At 38.0% G+C, this 27,625-nt stretch overlaps 2 protein-coding genes across 3 annotated transcripts in view; one reads left to right on the forward strand and one right to left on the reverse strand.

Annotated features, from left to right (window-relative positions):
• LOC125239859 (mannosyl-oligosaccharide glucosidase) overlaps positions 1–4,735 on the reverse strand; it is a 40,572-nt gene extending 35,837 nt beyond the window's left edge. Inside the window, exons 1-2 of the mRNA XM_048147582.1 lie at positions 4,429–4,735; positions 2,734–2,885 (exon numbers count right to left, since the gene is read on the reverse strand). Coding sequence (XP_048003539.1) covers positions 2,734–2,885; positions 4,429–4,650 — 374 coding nt within the window. The 5' untranslated portion in view covers positions 4,651–4,735. The remainder of the gene's footprint in view (positions 1–2,733; positions 2,886–4,428) is intronic.
• Positions 4,736–5,974: 1,239 nt separating this feature from the next.
• The window catches only part of LOC125239838 (LIM domain-binding protein 2), a 106,804-nt gene continuing 85,153 nt past the window's right edge, over positions 5,975–27,625 (forward strand). The window contains exons 1-2 of one of the 2 annotated variants that reach the window (XM_048147552.1): positions 5,975–6,336; positions 27,224–27,606. In XM_048147552.1, the coding sequence (XP_048003509.1) occupies positions 6,310–6,336; positions 27,224–27,606 (410 nt within the window). In that variant the 5' untranslated portion in view covers positions 5,975–6,309. The other variant, XM_048147553.1, reaches the window with a different exon arrangement.

Raw genomic sequence — 27,625 nt, forward strand, 5'->3', positions numbered from 1 at the left:
TCTGGGCATTACTCTTGACAGTTCACTCAGATACAAGACTCATATCAGAGAGCAGACGGCTAAGGCCATAAGAACGCTGTACCAATGTAAAAGGGCAGTAGGGAAGAACTGGGGACTAAAGCCGAGTATGATCCACTGGATTTACAAAGCCATTATCACACCCAGGGTGCTATATGGGGCGGTGATCTGGTGGCACAGGACCCATATTGGAGAATATCGGAAGAATCTGACAAAAGTACAAAGACTAGCCTGCCTCATGATGACGGGGGCTATGAGAACCACCCCGACACATGCTATGGAGGTGCTGTTAGGCTTAAAGCCCCTCTGGATTGAGGCAGAGAAGAGAGCCATGGAACAGTGGTACAGAATAAAAGCATGCAAGGAATGGAGAGGAAGTTGCGTGGACAAGAGACACGCACTGATACAAAGAGAGGCACTATCGAAGCTAGAAATGCTGATGGTTAATAATGACCTCATAAAGAGGGAGGAGATTTTCGATAAGAAGTATAGAGTACATATAGGAGAAAGAGACAACTGGAAGGTAGAGGTCGGGCACCCAACGACTATATGCTTCACAGATGGCTCTAGGAGAAGCTCTACAAAGCTAGCAGGGGCGGGAATAGTAATCCCGAAACTAGGAGAAAAGGTGTCGATACCACTAGGGAGATACACTAGCGTGTTCCAAGCAGAGGTATGTGCCATAGCGCGCTGTGCACGTATATTAAAAGAAAGCGATAAACAAGATGGAGCCGTGGTCATATACACCGACAGTCAAGCGGCACTAAAGGCTCTGAAGAGAACATCGGTGACCTCGTCCCTGGTGAGAGAATGCAAGGAAGAGCTCAACTCGATAGGCAAGCATAGAAGTGTAACGGTTGCGTGGGTACCGGGACACCAGGGAGTCACAGGTAATGAGAAAGCGGACGAGCTGGCAAGGGCGGGGGCGGAGACGGAATTCTTGGGTCCGGAACCGGCTCTGCCTATGTCAGCTGACGTCACGAAAGGAGTCATTGAGAGGATAAAAGAGATGGAAGCACAAAGAGCCTGGGAAAGAGAGACCAGTTGCAGACAAACGAAGATGATGATAGAAGGTAGAGACCAAAGGAGAGCTAGGTATCTTCTGAAACTAGGTAAGAACAGTCTAAGAATGTTGACCGGTATCATAACGGGACACAACACTCTTAACAGACATATGAAGATAATAGGTATCAGTAGTGACGAATCCTGTCCACACTGTGGTAAGGAGGAGACTAGTTTGCACCTACTAGCAGAATGTATCATGTATGCGGCACCGCGACATGAAACATTCGGTAGAGACAATTTGGGAGAAGATGAACTCAAGGATGTCAAACTTAAAGATGTCCTTCTGTTCTGCAGGAAAACAAGAAGATTTGAGGAGAGAAGTGTGGGAGAGCAGCCGGGACAGTAACCTGCAGCTCCAACTCCAGGGAATTGGGCTGAATGAACGCACCAGCGATCGACAGCCCGCCTGTATCCGGCCAGGCGTCCCTACACTACATCTACATCTACATCTAGCCCCAAACTAAGCAAATCTTGTACTATGGGTGCTAAGCGACGATATACATAGGTACTTAAATAGATAAATACATACTTATATACATAGAAAACATCAATGACTCAGGAACAAATGTCTGTGCTCATCACACAAATGTTTGCCCTTACCGGGATTCGAACCCAGGACCGCGGATTAGCAGGCAGGGTCACTACCGATCGAGCCAAACCGGTCGTCATTAATTATACAAAAAAGTGGGTGATAGACGTATGTACAAGCAAAGTAAAGATTTCATACCAATTGGATAGTCAAAGACTATGCGAGATGTTGTTAAAGGGCATTTTCAGAATTTGGGTCCCCCAATTAGCAAAAGTTGTTAACAAAAATTAACTCGCTGTCAGTTTTGTGACGACAATTAAGCATAAAATCTGTCTAAAAATTATTTTTTACATTCTGAATGTAGATTATCGCTTAAAGTTTATATAATTAACACAAAAACAATATTTCTATTGAAATTCCGTGGTTAATTATCGTCACAAAACTGACAGCGAGTTAATTTTTGTTAACAACTTTCGCTAATTGGGGGATCAAAATTCTTAAAATGCCCTAAAATACGTGTACTTATCAAGCGAAAGTACGCAAACTTGCTCGTACATCTATCACCCGCTTTACACTGAATTTTTGTGCAGACCAGAATTCGCAAACAGCAGATGAAATTGTCCCTGATGCATTTAATAAATCCCGCGTTATTGCAGTGCCTCGGCCATGTTTGCGCACGCGCGAACGGAGGGATTCGGCGCGGTGATCCGTCACCGCATCGCATCACTCCAGCGCAGAGTACGCGGGAGCCGCAACAACATCCTGAGGGTCATCAGTGACAGGGTGGACTGCCCCATTCAGGGACACTGGATACGAACGCACACGCACGTACCGGGTGTCCCTGAGGGCAGCAGATATTTAAATAAATAAAAAATAGCAGTTAAAGTTAAATAAATATGTAATGTTAATTTTAAGTCACTAATATAGCTTAAGTGTTATATGTTAGTACTAATATTATATGGGCCCTGCCTGAAATAAACAAATTTTATTTATTTATTTTTATTTATTTATAAATATGTATAGAGCCAGATAAGCTGACAAATCATCTTCATCAGTGATTATCTTAACCAATAAATTTATTAGATGGAAATATACTCTTTTCATAAAGGAATTATAGTCACCTTATGCCCTTCTGCGCAACACTGGTCAAGTCGTACCACATGAGGCCGAAGACGGGTGAGCGAGGCTCTCGGCTCTTCATGCCCATGTACACTCCTGGCCGATATGAGCCCCAGTACCGGCTCGGGACGCCCAGACCCGTCTCCGATACTATCTGAAATTAATGGAGTTGGTCTTAAAAATATTTTAAGCGGGTTACTCACATGTTAAGTCAATATAGCGTTCGACATGTTTTGATCCATTTTCGAGGATCTTTCTCAAGAGTAGCGACCCCGCCTTTACATGTAAAGAGCGCGACGCATACTGCGGGCGCTTGCTCTGTGTGCGGGCTGCTGCTCTGGGGTCGGAGGCGCAAGCAAAAAAATCCTTGTTGTTAATTTTTTTTTTTAATTATAGGTACAATGGTACTATGAGTCTAACATTTATACAACATCCACACTAAAAGTTCAAGTCAAGATTATCAACTAGATGTTAAACTTTTGTGAGACATGTTCAAATATTTAATAAATCAACAGTTGTACTCATGTTATTATATCACTACTGCTGCAACATGTTTCGGGCCAATTTTGGAGGCCAATCTTCAGACATATAGGAGTGCTCACAGCGGCTAGACTTCGTGCACTGACCGCTCCAGCTGAGAAGGGGCTGTGGTGAGCGGGGCAGCAGTAGCGAAATAATAAATAAATTAAATTAATTAAAAATTCTTTATTCATTTTAAGAGTTACTTACATAACTTTAGTTGTGGATACCCCTTTTTAAGTAAACAAATACCTGTGGTAAGGGGTACCGCTCTTCCTTAAAACTAGTAGGTAAGTAATCTAAACAAGAATGATTTATTTGAATCATTGAAATTTAAACAATTTGAAAACTTAACTGAAGTAACTTCTCTTCTAAACTATATTTTAACCTAATGAGATTAAGAGTTTACAAGTTTCTAATGGGGTGGCAACGCGCATGTGACACTGTTTGAGTTGCAGGCGTCCATAGGTTTCGGTGACCGCTTTACATCAGGCGGACCGTATACTTGTTTGCCACCGACGTAGTATAAAAAAAAAATAAAAAAAAAAAAGATAACATTATTAAAATAACGTGAGTACAACCGGTAATTCATTAAATATTATCAACTAGGATTAACAAATTCTGATGATTATTACTTGTGTTATTCCAGTCATAAAATTGTTTATATAACACTATACAATGAATAATGACGACCGGTCTGGCTCAATTGGTAGTGACCCTGCCTGCTAAGCTGCGGTCCTGGGTCTGAATCCCGGTAAGGGCATTTATTTGTGTGATGAGCACAGATATTTGTTGCTGAGTCATGTATGTTTTCTATGTATATAAGTATGTATTTATTTATTTAAGTATGTATATCGTCGCTTAGCACTCATAGTACAAGCTTTGCTTAGTTTGGGGCTACGTTGATCTGTGTAAGGTGTCTCCAATATATTTATTTATTTATTAATGATCAACAAACCGTAGCATGATACAAATCATACAACAATCACTTTTTTATGTGTATAAATGTTCATTCTAATCAGAACAACATTCATACAGTATTTCTGACTTAAAACCTATTCAAAATTACCCCTGAATGATGTCACCGGCCGGTATATGCTCTGTCAACACTCATAAACCACTGTTTGTACAGGACGCAGTCATAAAACATGCAAAATGTTACCTCATAAACTACATACCTTCTCATCGCTAAAAGGTGTGTTCACCCTCGTTTCTAAGTAGCCTAGAGTCCCAACATACACAGCAACAGTAAAACACACGAAACCTATCACAGTTTTCCATCCTGAGAGCACTTTTAACGTGCGACTACCCGTGCCCGTCTCACTGCTTGCTGAGCTACTACTAGTCGCATTTCCGCGATGTGTGTGCTGAATATGAACGGTCTTCCTATTCCGAACCATCGTTCTATACTTAAATATGTTTTAACTAGTTACATATGTGCTTAATTGACGTGGTTTCTTATCTATAGATTTTTGGATTGACCTGTCGGCGTTTGTGTGGTCAATGCAAACGTCAATACGTGCGACGTTTTGACAGCAAACGCAGCAGCTGACAGTTTTCTAACGTTCAAAAATCAATATCGTTTCCCACCGATAACATTACATCACTCTTATTATTAAATAAAATTAAATATTGATTAATATTCGTATTGGTAATCAAAAATTCAATTTACGGAAACGTGTCACAGTTGAAATAAAAAATTGTTTGAAGACTTTATTTTTATTAATTTTATTTTACTACTGGCAATCTAAATGTTTATCAATGCCATAAAAACTTGAAAAGAAATATAAATATTTTTCATAATTTCACGCAAATGGCTGAAATGGCATTTTGTTTGTACAAAATCAACCAGTAACCGGTGATGATAATGTTCTCTCACCATGAAGGTAAATAGTAATAAAAAAAACTTATTGTAATAATTCGTTTAAAACCCAAAAAAATTGAGCCGCTTTACAAGACGTATTGCTGATACATATTTTAAGTATTGCGTTAAGAAAGCTCTTGAATTGTTTCATATCAGTTTTTACATATTTGCTTTATATTAAATGATTAATTGCTAAACTGCCTGTCTGCCTTATTGTAAATATTATTTTTTTACTTTTATCCTTTTCGATTTTCAGTCGCTTATTGCATATGTATCATTATTTTGTTTCCATAAACTTCTTAAAGAAATAAATAATATTTAAAACAGAAAGTTTAAACATGATTTACCTAGGATATACCATGGATATACGATATACCTATGAAAATTGTCAGTTTTATTTATTTAATTTGCGGCCAGCGGCCATATGGTGAAAGTATGTAACTTATAAATAATGATTTTTGTTATTTGATTTGATTATGGTACCAGCATGTGGTTTCAATTCGTATCGAGAGATGGCGCTAGCTGCCTTATTATTAAACTAGGGAATACAGCGTTGTGTTTACTTGAAGAATTTGTAATGAATGTGATGTCGTATTAAATAGGACAGAGCCTAATAATTATTGTAACTTCGGAAATTCAGAAGCCTAAATCATGTTTCTACACGTGACTACAAAAAGATGTCAAACAGATTAAAAAATGAAAACAAACAAAATGCAGGTAGCATCAATACAAACGCATATTTGCAAATGGCCGCGCCACCTGTCTGCTCGGTGGATAGAGCAGAGCCGCAGCGCGGTCGGTAAAGCAGCTAGGGCGCGCCCCCCGTCCCCCGCGGCCCTCGCCCCGCGCCCGACGCGGACCGAATCCCAGTACGATCGAGCGAGACGGGCCGGGCGTACCTGCTACCGACGACCGTACGATGCGTCACACTACGCGATTATGAGGCGAACGCGACTATTTTCCTCAAATAATCAGTGAAATAATGTAAAACGTTCGTCAAAAAGTAACTAGAAGCCGCCGCGGCGTCACCTGCGTGCCTGCTCCGTTGTCCTCCCGCCGGCCGGCGGACGCTGCACGCGACAACGCTTCCAATAAAAAAAAACTAAAATTTCGATGTCAGTGAGCGTGAGGACTCTAGTGTCAGTGTAGTGTAGTTTTAAAATAGTTAAATGGATAAACGGCGTGCAATGTTCGTATGAGGAAGAAAGGCAACCGGAACATCGTAAGTGGAGAGTTCGCTCTCAGTGTTAATTCTGTTGTGTCAGAGCAGAAATGCGGGGTAGCTCGCCCCTGTACCCGGAGGTTTTAACATACGAGTGGGGAGGCCGCTGAGCGCACTACGGAGGTACGGAGGTCTATCCCTCGTATACTCACTCAATGTTTTTTATCCCGAGCAGGTCTCTTTCCGAACCCCTTTTTTGTGCGGCGCATTTTTTTGGAGGGAATGTTTACGAATCGATATCATGTAGGTTATGATACTCTTGTATCCGTAGCTTGGATTTTGACGATATCGCTTTGAATTTATGTTGCGCTCAGTTGTGAGAGTAAACTTATCTGTTGATAAACACCTACGAACCAAAACCCATCTCTATAATAAACTAGCTTCGCTTGTAACCAAAACACACCCAATTCCAAATCAATAGTAACCTTATTGTAGTATTTTCTTACATTACCAGTACAGTATGGTTAAAGAAAACAGTATACTCCCACGATAACAAAGTGTAGTAACTCCAAAATCAATAATTTGCCGTGCCGTCCAAAAAAACTGGAACGCTGTATACGGTGTTTAGGTAACCTCAAAACTTGTTTTACCGAGCCTCCCGTGATCAAATGACGAAACATCAACGTATAATGTTTTATTATTAAAAAGGAGAAGTTAAAGACATACTGAAATGACCGCACAAAGTCAATATTTGGGCAAGTGTCATGCAATGTTATTGTTATATCATATGTAAATAAAAAAAGAAGTCGAATGAAAGTTTGTATACTAATCTATAAATAGTATACATATTTAAAATAGTATATTTAATTTAATATTAACTTAAAATCGCGTAAGCTAATAAACAACGATAAATATTTAATTCTTTATAAATACGTATAAAACTAGTCACGCCTGATAAACAAGATATTTGATTGAAATTTACAGATTCTGCACTCAAATTAATGTAATTTTCTATACTTTTTTAGATTAAATTAAGCAAACGAAAAAAAAATTGATAAAAGCCATCAGGTAATCATTTAATAGAGCATAATATCCCTTGAAACTGAGATGTCTTTCAAGCATCCAAAAGTTTTGGATAAGTTTTATAAATAAATGATGACTTAAAAACTCCAAAAAGTTCAAAAATATTTCACGTTAACAGTTTTTCCATACAAACATGAATTGTCATATGGTTCATTATTAATCATTATTGACCGCGTCTAATAAAATAAATGTCGCTGGTAACCAGTGTGACCACAATAAACAAACAAATCTTCAAACTACTACAATAGCAACAACTAAAAAGGTTTAACCATAACAAGAATCAATTGATGATTTAAATCAATTGCCATTTGTATCAATATCATTTCATTCGATCAAAATACATTAGGTGTATAAAGATCAATTGTCTCTTTAGTAATCGAACTTTTATCTGAACTTAGTAGTTAAATTAAATGTCTGATCTATACATTAACTAGATAACTGTTAAACTCACCTTGAATATGTTAACAGATTTAACACTTTCTAGAACTATAAGTTCAACTTACTTTTACCGAATCAGTGATGAAAATGAAATCAACTTCATTTTGGTCCTTCGAACCGGATGTTGTGTCCATTGAGTTACCAATTACGACGTTGAAACTGAAACGGATTTAAAACAATTAAATCATCTCAAAAATCCCATTTTGCTTACGAAAGTGACAACTTCCAAGCCAACAGTAAACACTGTTAATACAGGGGAATCAGAATCAATAAACGCGACAAGAATCCACTGCAAGGGTTCGATAATTTCGACATCGTAATATAATCCAACCCCAAAACCGAGCGGTGGGAATGAATGAATAGACGTAAATGTAGAATTATTGTTTTTTTTTTTCTAAAAACAATACAAAGATGCTTACTACTACAATTTCGCCAAACCAAAGTTTAAGCAACGTTATGCACTCTTAGTTGAGAAAGAAATGAACAGTGGCGCTTGTATTACAATATTTGCAATGTATTACAATATTTGCAATGGTTTATAAGTTGCATCGGAATCGAGTGAGAATACTACCTGTCATAAAACTTGATTTTATTAATTGTAATTTTTTAACGAATGCATGATAGGACCTTATACGTAAGCGCTGGTGGCGTAGTGGTAAGAGCGTGCAACTTCGATGTAGGTTCAAGCAAAACCCGGCCCGTATGAGTTTTGCAGAAGTTGTGGACAAAAGGTCATTTGAATGAAATTTTCCAATCACTTTTCAACGGTCTAAAGATATACTCGTAAGGTTGTCAAATGAACAAATGGTATAACCTGAACATTACTCTGATAGACCAAAATTTTCTGGGACTTAATTAGCCCCTTACAGCCCCTAGCTTCCAAACGCTGTAGTTACTAGTTAGTAGCATCACTATCCTTGTCTTCCCAAATTAAAAGTTTAAGCTTGATTCATTCGGAAAGTCCTCCGTTCTAAAGACCAAAATTCCTGACGTAACAGGGGAAATCCCGACGTGGAGTGAACTTTACGATCAGATTTACATGGCTCACAACCACACCTTTAGAATGGGGTACAATCCGGATGGTTGCTTCTATGTACGATGTTCTAGAAATGCTTAAACAAAAATATTTTGAAAATCTGTATAGTATAGTGTATTACTCTCTCCAATGAGGAGGTACACTGACATTTTATCCCGTCAGGCGGCGCCATGTCACTGTCATTCATATGTGAGAAGAGAAAACAATGTCTTCTTCTCGCTCTCACGCATGAAATCCTTTAGTTATTTGTCCAATGGACTAATAAGGTGGCGCCTTCTGTCATAATCTTTGAGCGTGCCTCCTCATTGGACTATACCGCAACGAACGCGTGTCGTTCGGATGCTGCTTAAATCATCTGTCATAGATGTAGAGGTCTAAATATTGTATACCCTCTGGAATTACTACTTTATGACTTCTTATGAGTCTTATGACTAACAGTATTGTAAAGTACGGGCGCAGTTTTGTTTGGAGCGCTAAACATCGCCCAAGGTACACTATATTTCCTTGCCAAAATAGTGCATATGTCGTGTACGGTTTATTGGCCACGATAACTTCTTGGCACGGCGTGGCACAGCGCGACACGAGAAATAGCGATGCCACGCTAAATGCATTTATTTTTGTACCTAACTGATTTGAAGATAAATTCTATCATAGACTTCCCGGGTTTTAGGACATGGCTTATGAGAGCCGGGATGGATATTGACAACTGATCTTGAAAAATTTACGAACCGATAACGTACCAAAACAGAGGGAAGAATGGGCCTTATTGGGATTGGTCCAGTTTCCTCACGGCGTGATGTTTTCCTTCATACAATACAGTCAAGATAGGACTGTGACTTCTGAGTCGATCCCATAAAAGTTGCTCAGTATGGCATCTATCTATAGGGTGTCTGAGGTTTTCAGTGGCTGGTGTAACATGTTATATATTGACTGTACAGTGGGCTGCAATACGGTGAATTTATCAAATAATTCATTCATAACACCTGAAACCTCTGCCGACAACTGGATACAGGCTTTATCAATTACTACAACTGCCTGCCTGCTTTACAAATAATAATAAATAATTTCGCCGTGCAATTTTGTAGCTTACCGAAAAACTTACCGGTATCTACGTAGTACGTACGTACCGAGGTTTGAAGCCACCTTCGGATTGAAAGTCGCATACTCTTATCGCAAGGCTAGCTTTACGTATAATATCTCATTTTGCAATACTATTTTATTAGCTAAGCTGTGGCAATGAAAACTTTAAGAATCTTTCGCCTGTCACTTCGATCAGGAGAAGCTTAGTAGTTGAGCTCCATGGTAAGGTCACGTTCGAACACAGATCTTAATTAGGGAGGGATCCCGGTCAGAGGTTTGTGTACAGGTGGACATAGTTGCTTTAGTTATCCTGTCTTCCACTAAAGTGGTTAAAGTGGACTATAACTTCGGCTTTATGACATTTTTGGCCAAATTTGTGTTTGCTATTTACGAATTTTAATAAAAATTGGCAGATTTTAAGACTCTGGTGGGAGTAAACATGAAATCGCTATAAAGTTATTAAATTTCATACATTTGGTAACTTACTGGAAGATTTCGTAAAAATAAAAATAAATTTTAAAAACTCATTGTGAATATAGGGATTATATGGATATGGAACTATGCATCTTTCATCAACGTCCAAAGAAACTGGAAGAATGGCCAAAAAAGAATGTGTCCAAGTTCTCTGAAACCAAAAATATTCTTAATGAAAACGTATGAAATCATAATAATCATATCAATTTACTGAAACTTTAAAACGAAGTTATGTCTATATTTTGTTTAAAATAATGGAATTTGATTCCGAACGATTTCATTCTATAATCTCCCTCACTTGTCGTCAGTCTCAAAATATTTACAAACATCAAAGGCACACATACAATCTCTATTATCTTGCCAATCGCGAAGACGCACGAAATGAATCGTAACGCCGTATTATTAAAGGGTAGATTCGACAAATCAGCACGTCATCGTGGGTGACACGAACTGTATAACAATATTAACAATACGTAATGAAGATCTGCATCGTCGCGTGCTACGTCACTCGTTTTCACTGCACTTTCCTAAAGTCAACTGTATATCGTGTTTAACGGCATTATTTATTGATTTATTATACTCGTCGCGCTATGATGATATCAGTGACAGTTCCTCGATTTCTTTTTTTTTTTTTATTATAAATAGGCACAGACTGGGAGAAGACAGCTCTACTATGGAGCTCGCCTAGGAGGTGCATGTTCACCATTGATTTGAAGTTTATTTCGCTTTTGGAAAGACATTAATTGAGGAGAAAGGTTTCATATAAATTTGAGTGGCTGATTGTTTAATTAGGTAGTGTATATGTATCGTTATATATTTTTGCATTTGTTATTGTTGATACGACGTGTTGTCATGGTAATATAGTAAATATTGTAATGGTCAATACAATAACTGATGGGAAATTCTAATTAGTGGCATTAGATAATGCATTGTTGTTTTAAATTCCTTATCAAAACTTCGATTCACAACACAATTGCACTAAGTAGTTTATTTGTGGTGCAAAAGAATCAAAAGAATCATGGAGTTGTTATGATAACCGTCAAATTTATATGTAATTTAATAGATGCACAATACAATGGAGTAACGTTCTGCTACAATAAAAACAGAACCAGTTAGTTCCATATTCGTCTGCCTCTAAACATATTTTTAACCAAACATTCAACATTGAGCACCTCATTATCATCACCATTAAATGAGATATACCTAAATGCTTGAAGATGAAGATGCAAGCTTTCCATAAAGCCTTTGCCTAAAGACTAAAATACCGTTAATATGGAAACTAAAATATGTATTAAACAACACCCAGTCAAATTCTTAAATTAGAGCTCATATTGGTCAAAAACAAAAGAAACTGGCGTGTTTTCTTTGGACATTAAGAAAGCTTTTAAGATATTTTACTAAAATAACCTAACATATTTTAGATTTTGATATATCTTGGTCTATTAAAAAGCTTCCCCGTCACAATTTTTATCTTATACCCTCTTAAAACCAAAGACAAACCTTTTAAAACTGACTCAATCGAGCGACACGGTCAGGATCGAGCTCGTTTATTACCTGCTACCTTCGGTCGGACAAAAGAACAAATATTTGGACACAAATAGCGGATATTTCCTTTAAATACGCAACAATGGTACTAAAAGTACAGAGACGATGGGATGCAGATGCGGGTTATTTCGGAAGTTAATACGTGGCTACGTATTACCTACATATGTATATTATGATGTGAATTTCTATATACACCCTGTTGTTATCGAATTCCGTTAACTTTAAGGGAAGGTTCTTTAGGTCAAATACGGTTAATTTCTCTAAGAAACTATGGCGTCCTAACTCTTACGGTTATCGAATTATTAAAAAAAATCTGACCACGTGTGTGGCATAGCATCCATTACCACTTCCTTATGTTATTTGTTTTGACATTTGCCGCCAGACACTTGAAACTGAGTTTAACTTTAATGTTATGATTAAGGCCCTCTCACATTAATTAATTCATTTATTATGTACGGAAAGGAAAAAAAAATTTTTTTCGAATTTAACGAAAAGCGATATACAGAGTGGTTCCTGGTGATGAACCTAACTGCGTGTCGAATTTAACGGAAAACAATAAAAACACGGTGTATAAAGGCTTCTGCTTTAAGTGTAATAAGGGCCATTCCATCAGAAATTCTGATAAAATTGTTATTATTGCACATGACATGAAACATAAGCAACCGCGGCAGATTCAAATATCAATAAAATCAATGCAACTTTGAAGCGTGTATTATTATTTTTTAAATTAACGAATTTAAAAAATTAAGGAACACTACATATTAGGTTTTCGTACCTACTGTTTTTAATTAGGTAATTGTACCTGTAGACATTGCTATTCAATAAGGTACATTTTTAAGATAACATGGTTTTTGTGAAAAAAATACTTAGGTGCTTTTGCCTCGAGATGTTAATGTCAGTTCCATCACGTCACCTAACAGTTGACAAGTATCATCGAAAAAATGTTTATTTTGCATAAACAAAATTCGGCCTTAAACAATTTTGTCCATTTCTAATTTACAAAAATATCAAACAAAATGACAGAACTAAAAAGGACAAACTATCAAATGTTTGTTACATTTGACCAAAAATTATAAAATGCCATTAAAAATGACTTATTTACAAATTAAAACCAAACAGTTCTGTTTCTGTCGTAAATTATCCAAGATTTCCGCATTAAGTTAAAAGGCGGTACCTTAAAAACAACAAAATTTGTAATAGAGCGATTGATTCAATGCTCTTTGAGCGAAATATCAAAAGATGTTTTTCTCAAACATGGTATGAAATATTGATGTTATGTGCCTTATAATTGGCAGCGAAGTATGACGTTGCAGGTGCGGCTAGGACGATTGATAGATAATGGAATTTCATACAAACCTTGCAGGCCAAGGCCGGCAAAGTCTTCTTTTTTAATTTCCAAATACAGATAATTGTGACATAACATCCAGGTATTTAGCCAATTAAAAAAAACTATAAGGGGCTTTATAGACGTGCCGACTGCAACTGGTACGGGCCCTAGACAATATTTGATTTTGGGTGCGTTTTCATACAAAAAAAATTTTTTTCGTTTTTTTTGAATGTTTTTTTTAAACTTTTTGTTTTTTTATAAGCGTATACGGAATATCAAAGGGGAACGAAAATTCGATTATTTTTGCGCTACGACGCACCGTTTAGGAGATACAGCCATCCAAAGTTACTATTTTCAGTAGACTTTATTTATTTCATACCATGTTTGAGAAAAGCACTATACATACCTCGGCGGGAAATGGGGTTGCCCGCCTCAGACCTATCCTAACATCGTAGAATAATAATAGTAAAAACTACAATAGTTAAAAGACGGTACCTTAAAAACAACAAAATTTGTAAAAAAGCGATGGATTCAATGCTCTTTGAGCGAAATATTAAAAGATGTTTTATTTTTTTTTTACTTTGCAATCTTAGCATAACATCGCAGTATCATTACCATGAGTTTACGCAGTCGATACTCGCTAGCGTCTGCGTAAAAGATAGTAAAAACTACAATAGTTAAAAGGCTGTACCTTAAAACAACAAAATTTGTAAAAGAGCGATTGATTCAATGCTCTTTGAGCGAAATATCAAAAGATTTTTTTTTACTTAGCAATCTTAGTATAACATTGAAGAATAATAATAGTAAGAAGTACAAAAATGAGGTCAAGTCGAGTATTATTGAAGAGACGCCGAAACAGGTTGAGTGCATGCAGGTGGCAGGAGTTCAAGGACGCGAGTCTTCACGCCAGTTTAACACTTTAGTTATGCAGACGGACTGCAAAGCGACTGCAATACGCGGGCACGAGGCTAGTTTCCTATAGTTAAAATAAAATATTTCTTGCAGTGCACGAAATAAAGCACCACATAATTATAAGAAAAACACGGACAGTAGTGATGTTTAAACATAATTTCCATTTAATAAGTCAAAGAGAAAGATATAAAGTAAGTGAATTGACCGTGACGTCACTCCTCAGTATTTCATAGTAATTCCATATTAGCAAATCGTTTTGACAGTTCTTAAAAAGAAGCTGATTTGACTAGTAGGAAACTAGCCTATCAGTGGCGGGGCGTGAAAATTTTCGTTGGTAAAGCCGGAGGGGTTTTTGGAATCTGTTTTGTATGGACTTCTACATATACTATAGAATTTTAGGGAACATGTTGGGAATCGAGTTGTATTGACGCTCCGCCACTGTAGCCTATTGCAGTGATTTCTGTGATTTGCAGTCCATCTGGGGACCGATTTTAACATAATACCTCGTTGGACCAGGGGACAGATTTTTGAATCTTGAACGCATGAATTCGCCGTTCGAATCTGTGGAAAAAAAAATTAATGCTACGACTTTCGAACGGCGAATTCATGCGTTCGAGATACAAAAATCGGTCCCCTGGTCCAACGAGGTATTATATTAAAGTTTGTAACTTAGGAAACAAAAAGGAATTAGGAAATTCAAAATATAGATCTATAACTCTTGGCGAAACACTCATCAACCTCCTTGCGTTTGCTGGCATTTAGCCACGGCTAGCATGGGAGCCTGGGCCGCTTTGACAACTAATCCTAAGACTTGGCGTAGTCACTAGTTTTACGAAAGCGACTGCCATCTGAACTTCCAACCCGAAGGGTAACTAGGCCTTATTGGAATTAGTTCGATTTCCTCACGATGTTTTCCTTCACTGAAAATTTAAGCGACTGGCAAATATTAAATAACATTTCGCACATAAGTTCTGAAAAACTCATTGGTACGAGGCGGGGTTCGAACCCGCGACTTCCGGATCGAAAGTCGCACGTTCTTACGCTCTAGGCAAAACACTATTCCCCATAAAATATGATAATAGGAATCGCCGGTAGCTAGAAGTACACCCAAAATATCAGGTGCCGTAGCCGAATGGCATTTCTGCGACGCGAAACGAAAACGAAACGCCATGAAAGGTAGTCTGGCTCTGTCGCGCCAATACGCAAGAGCGATAGAGATAGATACATCTACGAGCGTTTCGTTTCGTGAGCGTTTGTGCCATTCGGCTACGTACGTACCCTGTTCGCGGTCAGAAATTTTAATAGTTATTTGTTATACAAGGGGGCAAAGTTGTATTTTAACGCCGAGTGTGGAATAAAAACGAGCAAGTGAAAGGATTCTATAGTTGAACCACGAGCGAAGCGAGTGGTTCGAGAATAGAATCCTGAACTTGCGAGTTTTTAACACACGAGAAGTAAAATACATTTGCACCCGAGTGTAACACAAAACTTTTCCCCTCACTACAGCGAGGAAACTACAACGCAAAAAAAATGCGTTTATCACTGCTTCCAGTAGTTCCACAGGTGGTAAATCGTCTTTATTATTAGATTCACCTACTTTTGTCAATTTTAAACCAGTTAATTTGACTTTATTCAAGGTCAAATTACTTTACCCACTAGTGGATAAAATGCGTTTTTACCCGCTGGTATTAAAGGACAAAACACGTGTTTCCTAGCTAGTGAAGGGAAAAATTTAATTATTACCTAAGCGTTATTTGATCCGATACCTTCAATGGCAATCGTACAGTAGGCCCACTTTAAACATTAAGGCTAAAACTGGCCGATGCAGGTGCCAAGTTCACGCCTCAAGGACACGAGTCACACGCGAGTCGCCCCCTTGTCTTTGGCCGGTTGCATCAAACCTTTATCAATGTCATCGTACTTGTAAAAGTAGCCGAATGGCACAAACGCTCACTAAACGAAACGTAGATATAGATATCTATCTCTACCGCGGGTCTATATTAATTCGCATAACTGAATACTCCTAATATGAATTGGCATACCGTTTATTACGCATAACGTTTAATACGCATATCATTATTTCGCATAACATATTTCGTATAATGCTAATGCGCATAATGTAAATTGTTATAACCATGAATTGGTATAAGTATAATAAGCATAACTTTGTTTCGTAGAATGTTTAAATGGCATACAAGAAAATTATATTTTCACCACACTAACGGGTAACGGCTTACTTTTCTGTTCAAAAACAGATAGCAAAATTGCATTTTATCCACAAGAGTGCAAAGTAATTTCATACAAATGTTAACTTGATGTCTTAAGCTAGCTGATAGAATTTTGCCTATAAATGATGATTTTGAATCATAAATATTGAAGAAATCGATGGATTTGATTTAGTTTGATGTTTTATAGTCAGTATTTTGTTCGTGTTGGGGTGGTGAAAAATATTGTGTTTCAAACTCGGTGGCAATGTTTAACGTGCCGTACGAAGGTTAATGTGCCTTGAAACCCTCGCAACGCTCAAGATTCCACTTTTGAACCACTCGCTACGCTCGCGGTTCAATATTGGAATCTTCCGCTTGCTCGGGTGCGATCTTGGCAGGTGCGATCTGCGAAAATCTGAACGATGTAATAATATTATTTAAATACTATCCATTTTCAATTTCTTTAGTAAAGTACAGCGGGGCAAATCTAGACTAAAAGGCTAAGCTAAACTAATCCATTTTTTCCATTATTATTACTATTTCCATTATACCATTATTACATGTATCCACTGAACACGCCTACTACATAACTAATAGACACTCTATTTTCTGAAAAACACTTATGAAAAATGAAAAAACTTAATAAGTAATGTATAAATAAAATAAAGACTCCTTAACTCAAATAATCTTTTTAATTTAAGATTACCAGTTAAGTTCATAAATGCATGTATGTTTCTTAAAAATAAACAGGTTTTTTTTTAATAATGCAAACATTGTAAAACATGGAAGAAATTGACCAGTTACATTTGCCCCCCCCCCCCACTCGAGATTTGCCCCGCTGTACCTTACTTCCCCCTATTTTCTTCATGCTTAATAAGTGAGACAAAATAAAATTAAATACTCAAAATCGAGCGCTCGAAATTGAAAAATCAGCCCCTGATTGAATCGCTTTGAATTGAATTGAAAATCGCTTGCTCCATACAGTTAGTAAGTATGGCAATTCATTATAGGATAATTAAAGTTATACGAAATAATAGTATGCAAATTTCAATTATGCAGATTTATTGTTATGCGAAATAAGAATTATGCATTTTTAATATTATGCTTATTCAATGTTATGAACAATTATGTTATGCCAAATCTGTTATGCGAATTCAAATTATGAGAATTAATGATAGGCGAAATAGAGGGCACCCCTCTACCGCTCTTGTTTATTGGCGCGACAGAGCCAGACTACTTTTCGCGGCGTTTTGTTTTCGTTTCGCGTCGCAGAAACGCCATTCGGGTACGGCACCGGTATTGTTGACTATTTAGGATAATTTCGATTATTTTAACGTCATGATGTCACATGCACTTCATTAGAAAAAAAATGGCTAGAATTAATATCGCAATTCGTCGTTTACAATTCAACCCAATTTTTATTATTTTACAGTAAATTTGGCGCTATATTATCCCACTAGTTAGGTAATGAGCTACTACACAACTATGTCAGAAATTGAAATAGCAATAAGTACTCTAAAACTTGTACGATACATGTGCGAATAAGTAATTCGAAACGCTCAGTACGGTTGTTTGAATTTATCGCCACTCGGTTCGAACTTCCTCTTTTCTGCACTTGTATTGTAATGTACTATTTCATAGCAGCTAATTGTAATAAAGAAACGGATTTGATTAATCGGTCAAAGAAAAAGAGAAGCTAAGTTTGACTTGTATGAAAACTTAGACAGTTCTTTATAGGATGACAGCTGCCAATGCTATATTTATTTAGATGAGCAGTATGCGCGTAGTGCAATAATGCAGTTGTGTATAATTTTAACTGATGACAAATCAAAATAACTTCCATGTTTCTAACAGTATAATAGAGATCGGAATATCGACGGGGTGTAAGTTTGACGTGTCTGTCTGTGTGTGTGTCTGTCTGTCTGTCTGTCTGTATGTGTGTGTCTCTGTCTGTGGCATCGTAGCTCCCGAACGGATGAACCGATTTGGATTTCGTTTTTTTTGTCTGAACGCTGAGTAAGTCGGGAGTGTTCTGAGCCATATTTCATGAACATCGTTCCACTATTTCGCGGTCGGAGGTTTTTCAAAATTTTAATTTTGTGGTTATTTCAATAATACTTAGATAGACACATACCTACTTCATACTTCTACCTCCCAATGTCATATAACACAATTAATACAACATATTATTAAGAGGTCCGTGTGGTGACGGGTTAAGAATTTCACCACCCCTTTCTTCCCGTGGGTGTCGTAGAAGGCGACTGTGGGATATGGGTTAAATTGTGGCGTAGGCGAGAGGCTGGCAACCTGTCACTGCAATGTCACAGTTTCGTTTTCTTTCAACCCCTTATTTGCCAAGAGTGGCACTGAAACGACTAGTTTCATGTGCTCTGCCTACCCCTTCATTGGATACAGGCGTGATTGTATGTATGTATGTATGTATTATTAAGAGGGAAAACACTAGACATCATCAAATACAAGTTTTAATACATAAAACAGGGCATAGCTTGGGACAATTATCAAGACGACGCGGTAATGGCGGATGATCCTCTGACAGCTCCACTCGCGCCATCTAGTGACGCGACACCGACCGTAGGGCTTTACAAAGCACCACAATCGGTTATCAATATACTCTGTCAACCAAGTCTGTTAGTAAATAAGAACAAAGAAAACTATATGCATCCTTTTCTTTAGGGTGCTAGAGAAAAGGTTACCTATAGTTTTCTTAGTTCTTATTTACAGACAAACTTGTTTGACAGAATATACCTAATTAGAGTCTGGCTAATGAAAGTTGATCCCAGTATTTTTTTAAAGTGCAACTCTGGATGTCATGTCATCGATTGTCATCTGTCAGTGTGACTGTCACTTTAACGAGTTTCGGTAAAAGTTAACAGCGTAATCTATAGATAATAATGAATAAAACCATAAAAAGTAGTAAAATAAGTGCTGAAAATAAATTAAAAATAATAAAATATAAATTCAATGAGTTGCCAGCTCATTTTTTTTTGAAAATGCCACGTTTTCGGAATCAACTTTCATTAGCCAGACTCTAATTATAAACGAATACGAATCAAATATGACAATCCCGAAAGTAATAAACCTACAACCTCAAAAACTTCAAATGAAATATAATTGCAGGTATCTAATAAAAATACATTGAGACTTTTTTGTGAATTATTATTTGTTTGTCTTTCCCATCACGGAACAATGATGTTCCGGACCTTTGGGAGGCGTGCGCGGGGCCGAAGCCAACACGTAGAGGCCCTTTTGACACTTTAATGAAATGTAAGGGGTATACCGAGCGGATGTTGCCCTTGTCCGTATCATGGGACACACGCAGAGGCAACACCCGCCAGGGTGTATGGACTATTTGAGAGTTAATGGAATCTAAAATGAACTGGTCTATTTTGATGAAAGTGATGGACTAAATACTGGGCTATGGATAAAAAACCGGACGCCTGCCTAATAAAACGGTATCCAATTTTATTTTGTGTATTATTATTATCAATAAACAGTCTATGAATGACCAACCCTAACACAAATAGTTCCCTCATGTGACCGGTTTGTCCTAACGGGTTACACTAACCCTTCTAACTTCATTGTCAACTTACAAAACTGTTGACTTTGACCCCCGCGCACGCCTTAAGTTCAAAAGAAACATAATAAGCTTGCAAAATTGCATTTACTTGCGTACAAATTGAGATGTAAAATGACGTCTAGTAGTATGATTTTGTGAATGTCCAATATAAACGTTAGAAATATGTTATAGATTAGATTCGATTTCTTTATTTCATGATAAAAATTACACTATAAATTTGCTACATGTCAAAATTATGTTTATCTTCTCATCATGATCGTCCAAAATTACATAATAGATTCCAAATAAAAACGATTGTGTCTCCCAATAAGGATCGTCATTTACAAAGAAAAAAATACACATGCCAAGCTAAATAAAATTAATAAATTAAGTTACAATATCATGAAATTATCACGAAGCAAGAAAATATAATATAGTGATGCTTATTTAAAGTCACACACAGGTCGAACGCGATTAATTAACATTATTTTTACCTTTTTTCCCAACGTTAAAATATGTGTAGGTACAAAGCGCGAGAACTTAAAGTGTTATATAGTGATGCTTGTTTCTCTTTCTAACATTCGACTGGCATTGAGAGAAGTGAATTGGAAGTGAACATAAGTCAAAGTGGTTTCGCCCTACTTCCGATCCAAATCTGTGGAAAAAAAGATCCGTCATAGGCGTCATAGTCATATAACTATTTGTATGGTACTCATAGTAGTTTATGCACAGCAATCGAATGTTGATGGAGTACCAATAGCACCATACAAATAGTTGTATGAAAGCGCTCTTACAGGCCCTTGTACAGTAAAATTATCCATCAATTCTTTTAGAGTTTTCAGTCACGGAAAAAGTCATCATCATCATCCTTCTTGCGTTATCCCAGCACTTTCCGCGTCCGCGTTGACAACTAATCCCAAGATCTGGCGTAGGCGCTAGTTTTACGAAAGCTACTGCCATCGGACCTTCCAACCCGAAGGGTAACTAGGCCTTATTGGAATTAGTCCGGTTTACTCACGATGTTTTCCTTCACGGAAGGAGTATCGGTATAAAAATCATACTTCGGCGAGAAACTGTCACATCCGGCCAAAAACTCGGTTTTGGTAGATTTTGGCTTAATCACCTTCAGCCAAAACCATGTCAGGGCGAAATGGCACCTTCGCAAACGGATAAACTATTCATAACAGAAGCTTTCACGACCACGACGTGTCTTTTTCGGTTGACAAATTCTCAAAGCGTCACCACTTTTATATATATTACACAATCACTTTTTAGGGTTCCGTAGTCAACTAGGAACCCTTATAGTTTCGCCATGTCTGTCTGTCCGTCCGTCCGTCCGTCCGTCCGTCCGTCCGTCCGCGGATAATCTCAGTAACCGTTAGCACTAGAAAGCTGAAATTTGGTACCAATATGATATCAATCACGCCAATAAAGTGCAAAAATAAAAAATGGAAAAATATGTTTTATTAGGGTACCCCCCCTACATGTAAAGTGGGGACGGGGACTGATATTTTTTTTTCGTCCCAACCCCAACGTGTGATATATTGTTGGATAGGTATTTAAAAATGAATAAGGGTTTACTAAGATCGTTTTTTGATAATATTAATATTTTCGGAAATAATCGCTCCTAAAGGAAAAAAAAGTGCGTCCCCCCCTCTAACTTTTGAACCATATGTTTAAAAAATATGAAAAAAATCACAAAAGTAGAACTTTATAAGGACTTTCTAGGAAAATTGTTTTGAACTTGATAGGTTCAGTAGTTTTTGAGAAAAATACGGAAAACTACGGAACCCTACACTGAGCGTGGTCCGACACGCTCTTGGCCGGTTTTTTCTGCTACAATCTGTGCACAGTTAGCTTAGACGAGCATAGTGTTGGTGTTGCATATAGTATATGCAGAGAGTATCGTGGGAAAAATGGCTGTTAGCGTCGGAACTTTCAAATTTTATTACTCATCGTTTAGGACGACGAGCTCTATTGAAAACTAACGAAATCATTTTGACCTAGCTCATCGCTGTTTCCATGGCATGCAGAGTTCAAACCAGTTTAAGCTAAATCTATCTGTGGCGGTATAACTGATACGAACATAGACTAGGTGATAGCTTTTGCCACAGTGTATGTTTATTATTGGGCGGTAAAAAATTGCTTTTATCAATAAGATTCAATAAGCTTCAATTTGCAAGTATACAAAAGGCATGTATTCTTTTTACAAACCTCAAAAGTACATTTATATGATATACTTAAGTACTATAAAAGATGATTTTGGACTTGAAAATCGAAACTAATATGTTATATTATATTACCCTTGGCTGAAATCCATCTACCTATATGTCTATGTGAAATTTCATGCAACTAAGGAGAAATCTTATATAACTTTCAATGTCCTTCTGGACTCGAATATAACCACCAAACACACTTTATTATACAAAATTTCAACTAAAATATTGAACATTAAGTTCGCCATTTATAAATTATACACATTTATATTATGTGAAGTAAAATTTAATTAAAATAAATATTCAATATTGTTTGTAAAGTTACAAACAAAATAAAAATATTCAATTTTCTAATCTATTTACGAGTTTAAACATCAGGTAAGACAAATGGACAGACAGGAATAGTTGTTTATTACACTCTTGGGGATAAGGAGCTTTTCAATCCCCAATATACAAAGTTACATTTAGTACCACTTATTAGAGAAATGTTACGAATATAAATTTGTTTAATTTAATTTAATCATATGTTTTCACGACCGGTCTTGCCTAGCGAGTACTGACCCTGTCATTAGTAGTAGCCATGGTAGACAGGACCATCTTGAACCAGTCAACCATAGCCATAAGACCAGGCAGGCAATTATGGTCGCGCGATAAATGATAAAACATCTGGCCGTCCCTATCGCACTTACTGATAGTGCGATAGGGACGGCCTGATATTTTATCGTCTATCGCGCGACCATGCTACCCGTGCAGGTCAATATCTGCGGAGTGTCAAATTACTACTACGTTTTGTGGAGCATAGCATAGTTGTTGTTGTTGTACTTCTGTTTTTATAAATAAAAAAAAATAAAAAAATCTTTTTCACAATAGTTATTGTTAGGTACAAGAAATATCCAGTAGCCGATTGCAAAAAAAAAAAAACGAATATAAAGACTACGAGTGTCATTGTTATAAGGAAGAAAGAAACTGTAAATTCGGAAAATATCTATCAATCTTATACTATTAAACGAGCAATTCTTGTATATTTATTTATTTATTTATCTATTTATTTATTTATACCGACGATCTCGGAAACCGCTCTAACGATTTCGCTGAAATTTGTTATGTGGGGGTTTTCGTGGGTGAAAAATCGATCTAACATATCCTTAGGTCCCGGAAAACGCGAATTTTCGAGTTTTCACGCGTTTTTCTTCGCGCGCCATCTCGTGTGGAGTAGTTGTATTGTTGAGACAGAAGTCTTTCGGTCGATGTAAGTATTATTTACTTCAAAGACTAGATGGCGACACAGGTCAAGGCTAACACGAATAGAAAAATACACTCTGAGCTTTTGTGACGAAACGCGCGCCATCTCGTGTGGAGTAGTTGTGTTGTTAAGACTGAGAGTTCTTTCGATTGATCGATGTAGGTACTATTTATTTTCAAACTAGATGGCGACACAGGTCAAGGATACGAAACAGAACCGAGCGAAGCTCGGTCGCCCAGATATTAATAAGCTAAAATATGTGAAAATTATAAAATAAATCACCTTTAAGAAATAACTAACATTAATAAACCAATAAATGTCGCTACTATCATAAAGTAGTAGTAGTAATAGTAATACACTTTATTGTACAAAGATAAGAACACACACAGTAAAGAAAAAAAGAACACACACATCATTTGTACAAAACCAGAAGACGCACAAATGTGAAAAATGGAGTTATGACACTTTACCAACTTTCGTCAACTAGCCGATGCGTAATCGATACGGTGTTCGATTACTCTAAAATTTAAAGTCAGAAATAGTCTCAAGTTATACTGAAACACACCCAATATGTCAGTAGAAATAGGCGGGAAATTCAACCTTTGTATGGCCAGTTAACTTTTCGCGCCAATATTTCTTAAATTTACCTGGCAGTGCTAATGCCTTTATAGAGCTTTTAGCAATCGAGTATCTTTCCAAATTTTGATCAAATTTGCATTGGTTTCTCACAATTTGCTGAATGTTAAAGTGAAGCATTTCGCACTACCTAACTGAATTTTAAAAAAGGCACGAAATTCAAATTATGTATTGTCCCAGATTTGTAAGAACCTCTTTTTGACACATGACAGCGTCCACAATACGTAAACTCGCGCAACCTAATGAAATTTTAAATAAAATCCTGTAATATTATTTAAAAAAATCAAGTACTTAAAAACAATATTTCGCTTACTTTAAACGTAATCTAGCACATGTTACATTTTTGCGGATCTTCGTTAGTGAGTATTTTACGATATTAATTTATCACGCAGGATTTACTTATTATGTCATTTATCATTCATTTTTATATTTAAACTAGTGCTGTGGCAGTCTGTCATTTCGATTCAAATGACATTTCAGTAAGTTGATAGAAATCGTATATTTGTATAAGCGCCTCCTTTTGTACATAGGGCCTAATCGATTCAACCAATTCGAAATTAATCGTTAGATTTGGCAAACGATACGTCTTAGCCACATCGCAACATACTTCAAAACAAATGTGTCAAAAATGTGAACTTACAAATCCGGGACAATAGTATTTGCTTTCAATATTCTATCGATAACAACCGCAAAACCTACGCTTGCGAAAGCTGTAAAATTTCGATCAGTCAACTCCACTCAGTGCGACTACATGAACTCGATCGTACTCACGTCAGTGCGAGCGAGATAGCGATATCTGCGATGTATTGGACTGAGTTCTCGTCAAGTGTCAACTCATGGTAACCATACTGAAGGGAGTTGTTCAATATTTTACAGATATCGCCAGCATAGGATTTTCTTTTTACAGTTACCCGCATTATTGGTTCTTAAAGAGGGTTCCCTAATCTTAATGAGGAGGCACACTGACATTTTATCCCGTCAGGCGGCGCCCGTGCATGTTACTGTCATTCATATGTGAAAGAGAGAAAAAAAATAATCTTCTATCTCTCACGTATGATTTTTTTTATCTGTGCAATGGACTAATAGGGTGGCGCCATCTGTCATAACCTTTAGAGTGTGCTTCCTCATTTCGAAAAGGTGACCTTAAAAATATTCTTTGCATTTAGGTATACTTTGACATACCCACTTTGTAAGTAGAAAAGGCGCGAAACATACATTTCCTATGAAACTTTCCTCCGGGAAGTTAACCCTTTTTAATTTGACTTCTACTACTGACCGGCAAACAACCTAGTTTTCTCGTTTATTTCAATTAAAGCTTCGGTGTTAGCAGTAGGTTTTCAGCTGGGTTAGGTTAGTACATGTTTGTCGCGAGAGTATGTCGCCGCGAGATAGATGACACCATAGAGTATATTGAATAGTATGGTATAGAGTTATCAGTCAAGATTTTCGAATGCAGCGCCATCTATTATTAAGTTACGACAACTTTTCATGTGACTTTCCATGCCTAAAGGTTACTTTTAAGAACATGAAGCATGTGGACCCGTTTAAACATGGAACGCCACATTTTTATGACGGAAGTCGGGGATTCTAATTAGGTCATTCAACAATCAGTCCCATTAATACATGCCATAAAAGGGGACATTAATAATATTTACAATTTAATACATGTTAGTTTGTGGGTGGTACAGCGACATCTAGCGAAAAATTTGGACCTGGATGCTTATACATTTTACGAAAACAAGTCATTACTCATTACCCAGTTTGCGGACGTAACAGTGACATCTAGCGAACAACTTGCACTACGGCATATAATTGATTTTCACGCCCTCTATCGTTAATTTCCCTAAACATATCGAAAGTACATGGGATTTACTATTTCCTTTGACTGAAAACACCGTGGATGACACGTCTTCTTCTAACCAAAGAGGATCGAGTGTTTATAGAGAGTTACTGTCGAAGTAAAATGTGTAATCTGCCATCTCTTGACCCAGGCTTAAAATTTTTGAACCTCAGTTTTGACAATTTGGCCCATATTCTTAGCTTGATATATGTTAAAATGTCAAATATTACTATTAGCGCCATCTAGCCGAGCGTACCCCCAATTTGTGATGCCATCTAGACCACCGTACCTTTTTCTGTATGGTACTGGGGTAGGTTTTTTTCTTAGACTATCTGTCTATACGGACTTATATATGTCTTTGTTCTAACTGTACCAATGACATAAGGACGGGTAGTCTATCTCGCGGCGACATACTCTCGCGGAAATCATGTGCTCACCCTGGGTCCGCAGACAACGAAACCAAACTGGCCTTTTGGTATTCATATGGAAGGGAGAGATCAGAGAGATACCTACCTACAATACCTACGCCACAAAGCGATGTTTAGCTACTTATCCATGGGCTTGTTCAGAGGCGGATCTAGCCTTGGAGTCAGGGGTTTCGCGATTAATCCCCAGCCCCCAAACGAGTCATAACCACCTGCCGGATCCGCTCTAAGATCTCGCCTTTTTAGTCTGTGATCGTTTGGCCACTCGGCTATCTATGAGCCATGTTCAGGGACGGATCCAGCTTTGAAGTCAGGGATTGTGCGGTCAAACCCCAGGGGATCGATTTTTGAACTTCAAACGCACGAATGCGCCGTTAGAAATTCTGTGGAAAACGACGTAATGCTAGTTTTGAAAAAGGACGGCTTGTAATTTTAAGACTAGTGGTAATGACCACTCGTTTTTGATTCTGTAACGAATTTCACGAAATCGAATGGCCGAGATTAAAAAATCGGCCCGATTTTTGGGTCCCACGCGTTCGAATTCAGAAAATTGTCACTGAAAATAATAGGCAAGTAACCGTTTTCAACCAACTCAAACTCAAAAATCAAATTTCAGACTCAAAAATCGGCCCGCTGATCGGCCGTTTTCGCGCGCTCTCGGTCCGAGTCAGTCGGTTCGCGTTCGGTTGCAGTCGGATCACACGGATCGCTTTGCTGTCATTCACTCCTCGGATCTTCGCTCCTCTCGCTTCCATTCTGTTGCGCGTGTGTGAGTGTAGGTACTAAATGTACTAGAGAGCAGAATCATTTGGGAGTAGTTCGGTCTAGTACAGTGGAAGGTATCGTGTATTTTGGACTATTAGTATATGTACTACATAAGCCTACCACTAATGCTGTTCCCTCCACAGATGTCGGTGGGCCTGCAGCGGCGCGTCCCGCCACTGGACGACGCGCCAGGCGTGCCGGCGGCCTGGAAGAGCGGCAACCCGGAGCCGCCGTTCTCGTCCTTCGCGCCGCCCGCCGGCTCGCCCGCCGGTCCGGCCTTCGCCGCCTCCCCCGCACCCTCCACCCCGGGCCCCGGCTTCGCCGGCCCCCCCTACGCGGCCCCGTTCGGAAGCCCCTCGGCGAGGCCGGGGAGCGGCGGGGGCTTCCCCCCGGGCCCCCCGCCCCAGCAGGGGCACTTCCCGGGGCCCAACTTCGCGCCGCCCGGCTCCCCGTTCCATCCGCACCCGCCGCATCCGATGCCGCCGCATCCACACATGATGGCGCCTCTCCCGCCGCCTGTTGACAGGTAAGTTCCTTATGTTCAT

The sequence above is a fragment of the Leguminivora glycinivorella genome, chromosome 26 (assembly GCF_023078275.1).
Source record: "Leguminivora glycinivorella isolate SPB_JAAS2020 chromosome 26, LegGlyc_1.1, whole genome shotgun sequence".
NCBI lineage: Eukaryota > Metazoa > Arthropoda > Insecta > Lepidoptera > Tortricidae > Leguminivora > Leguminivora glycinivorella.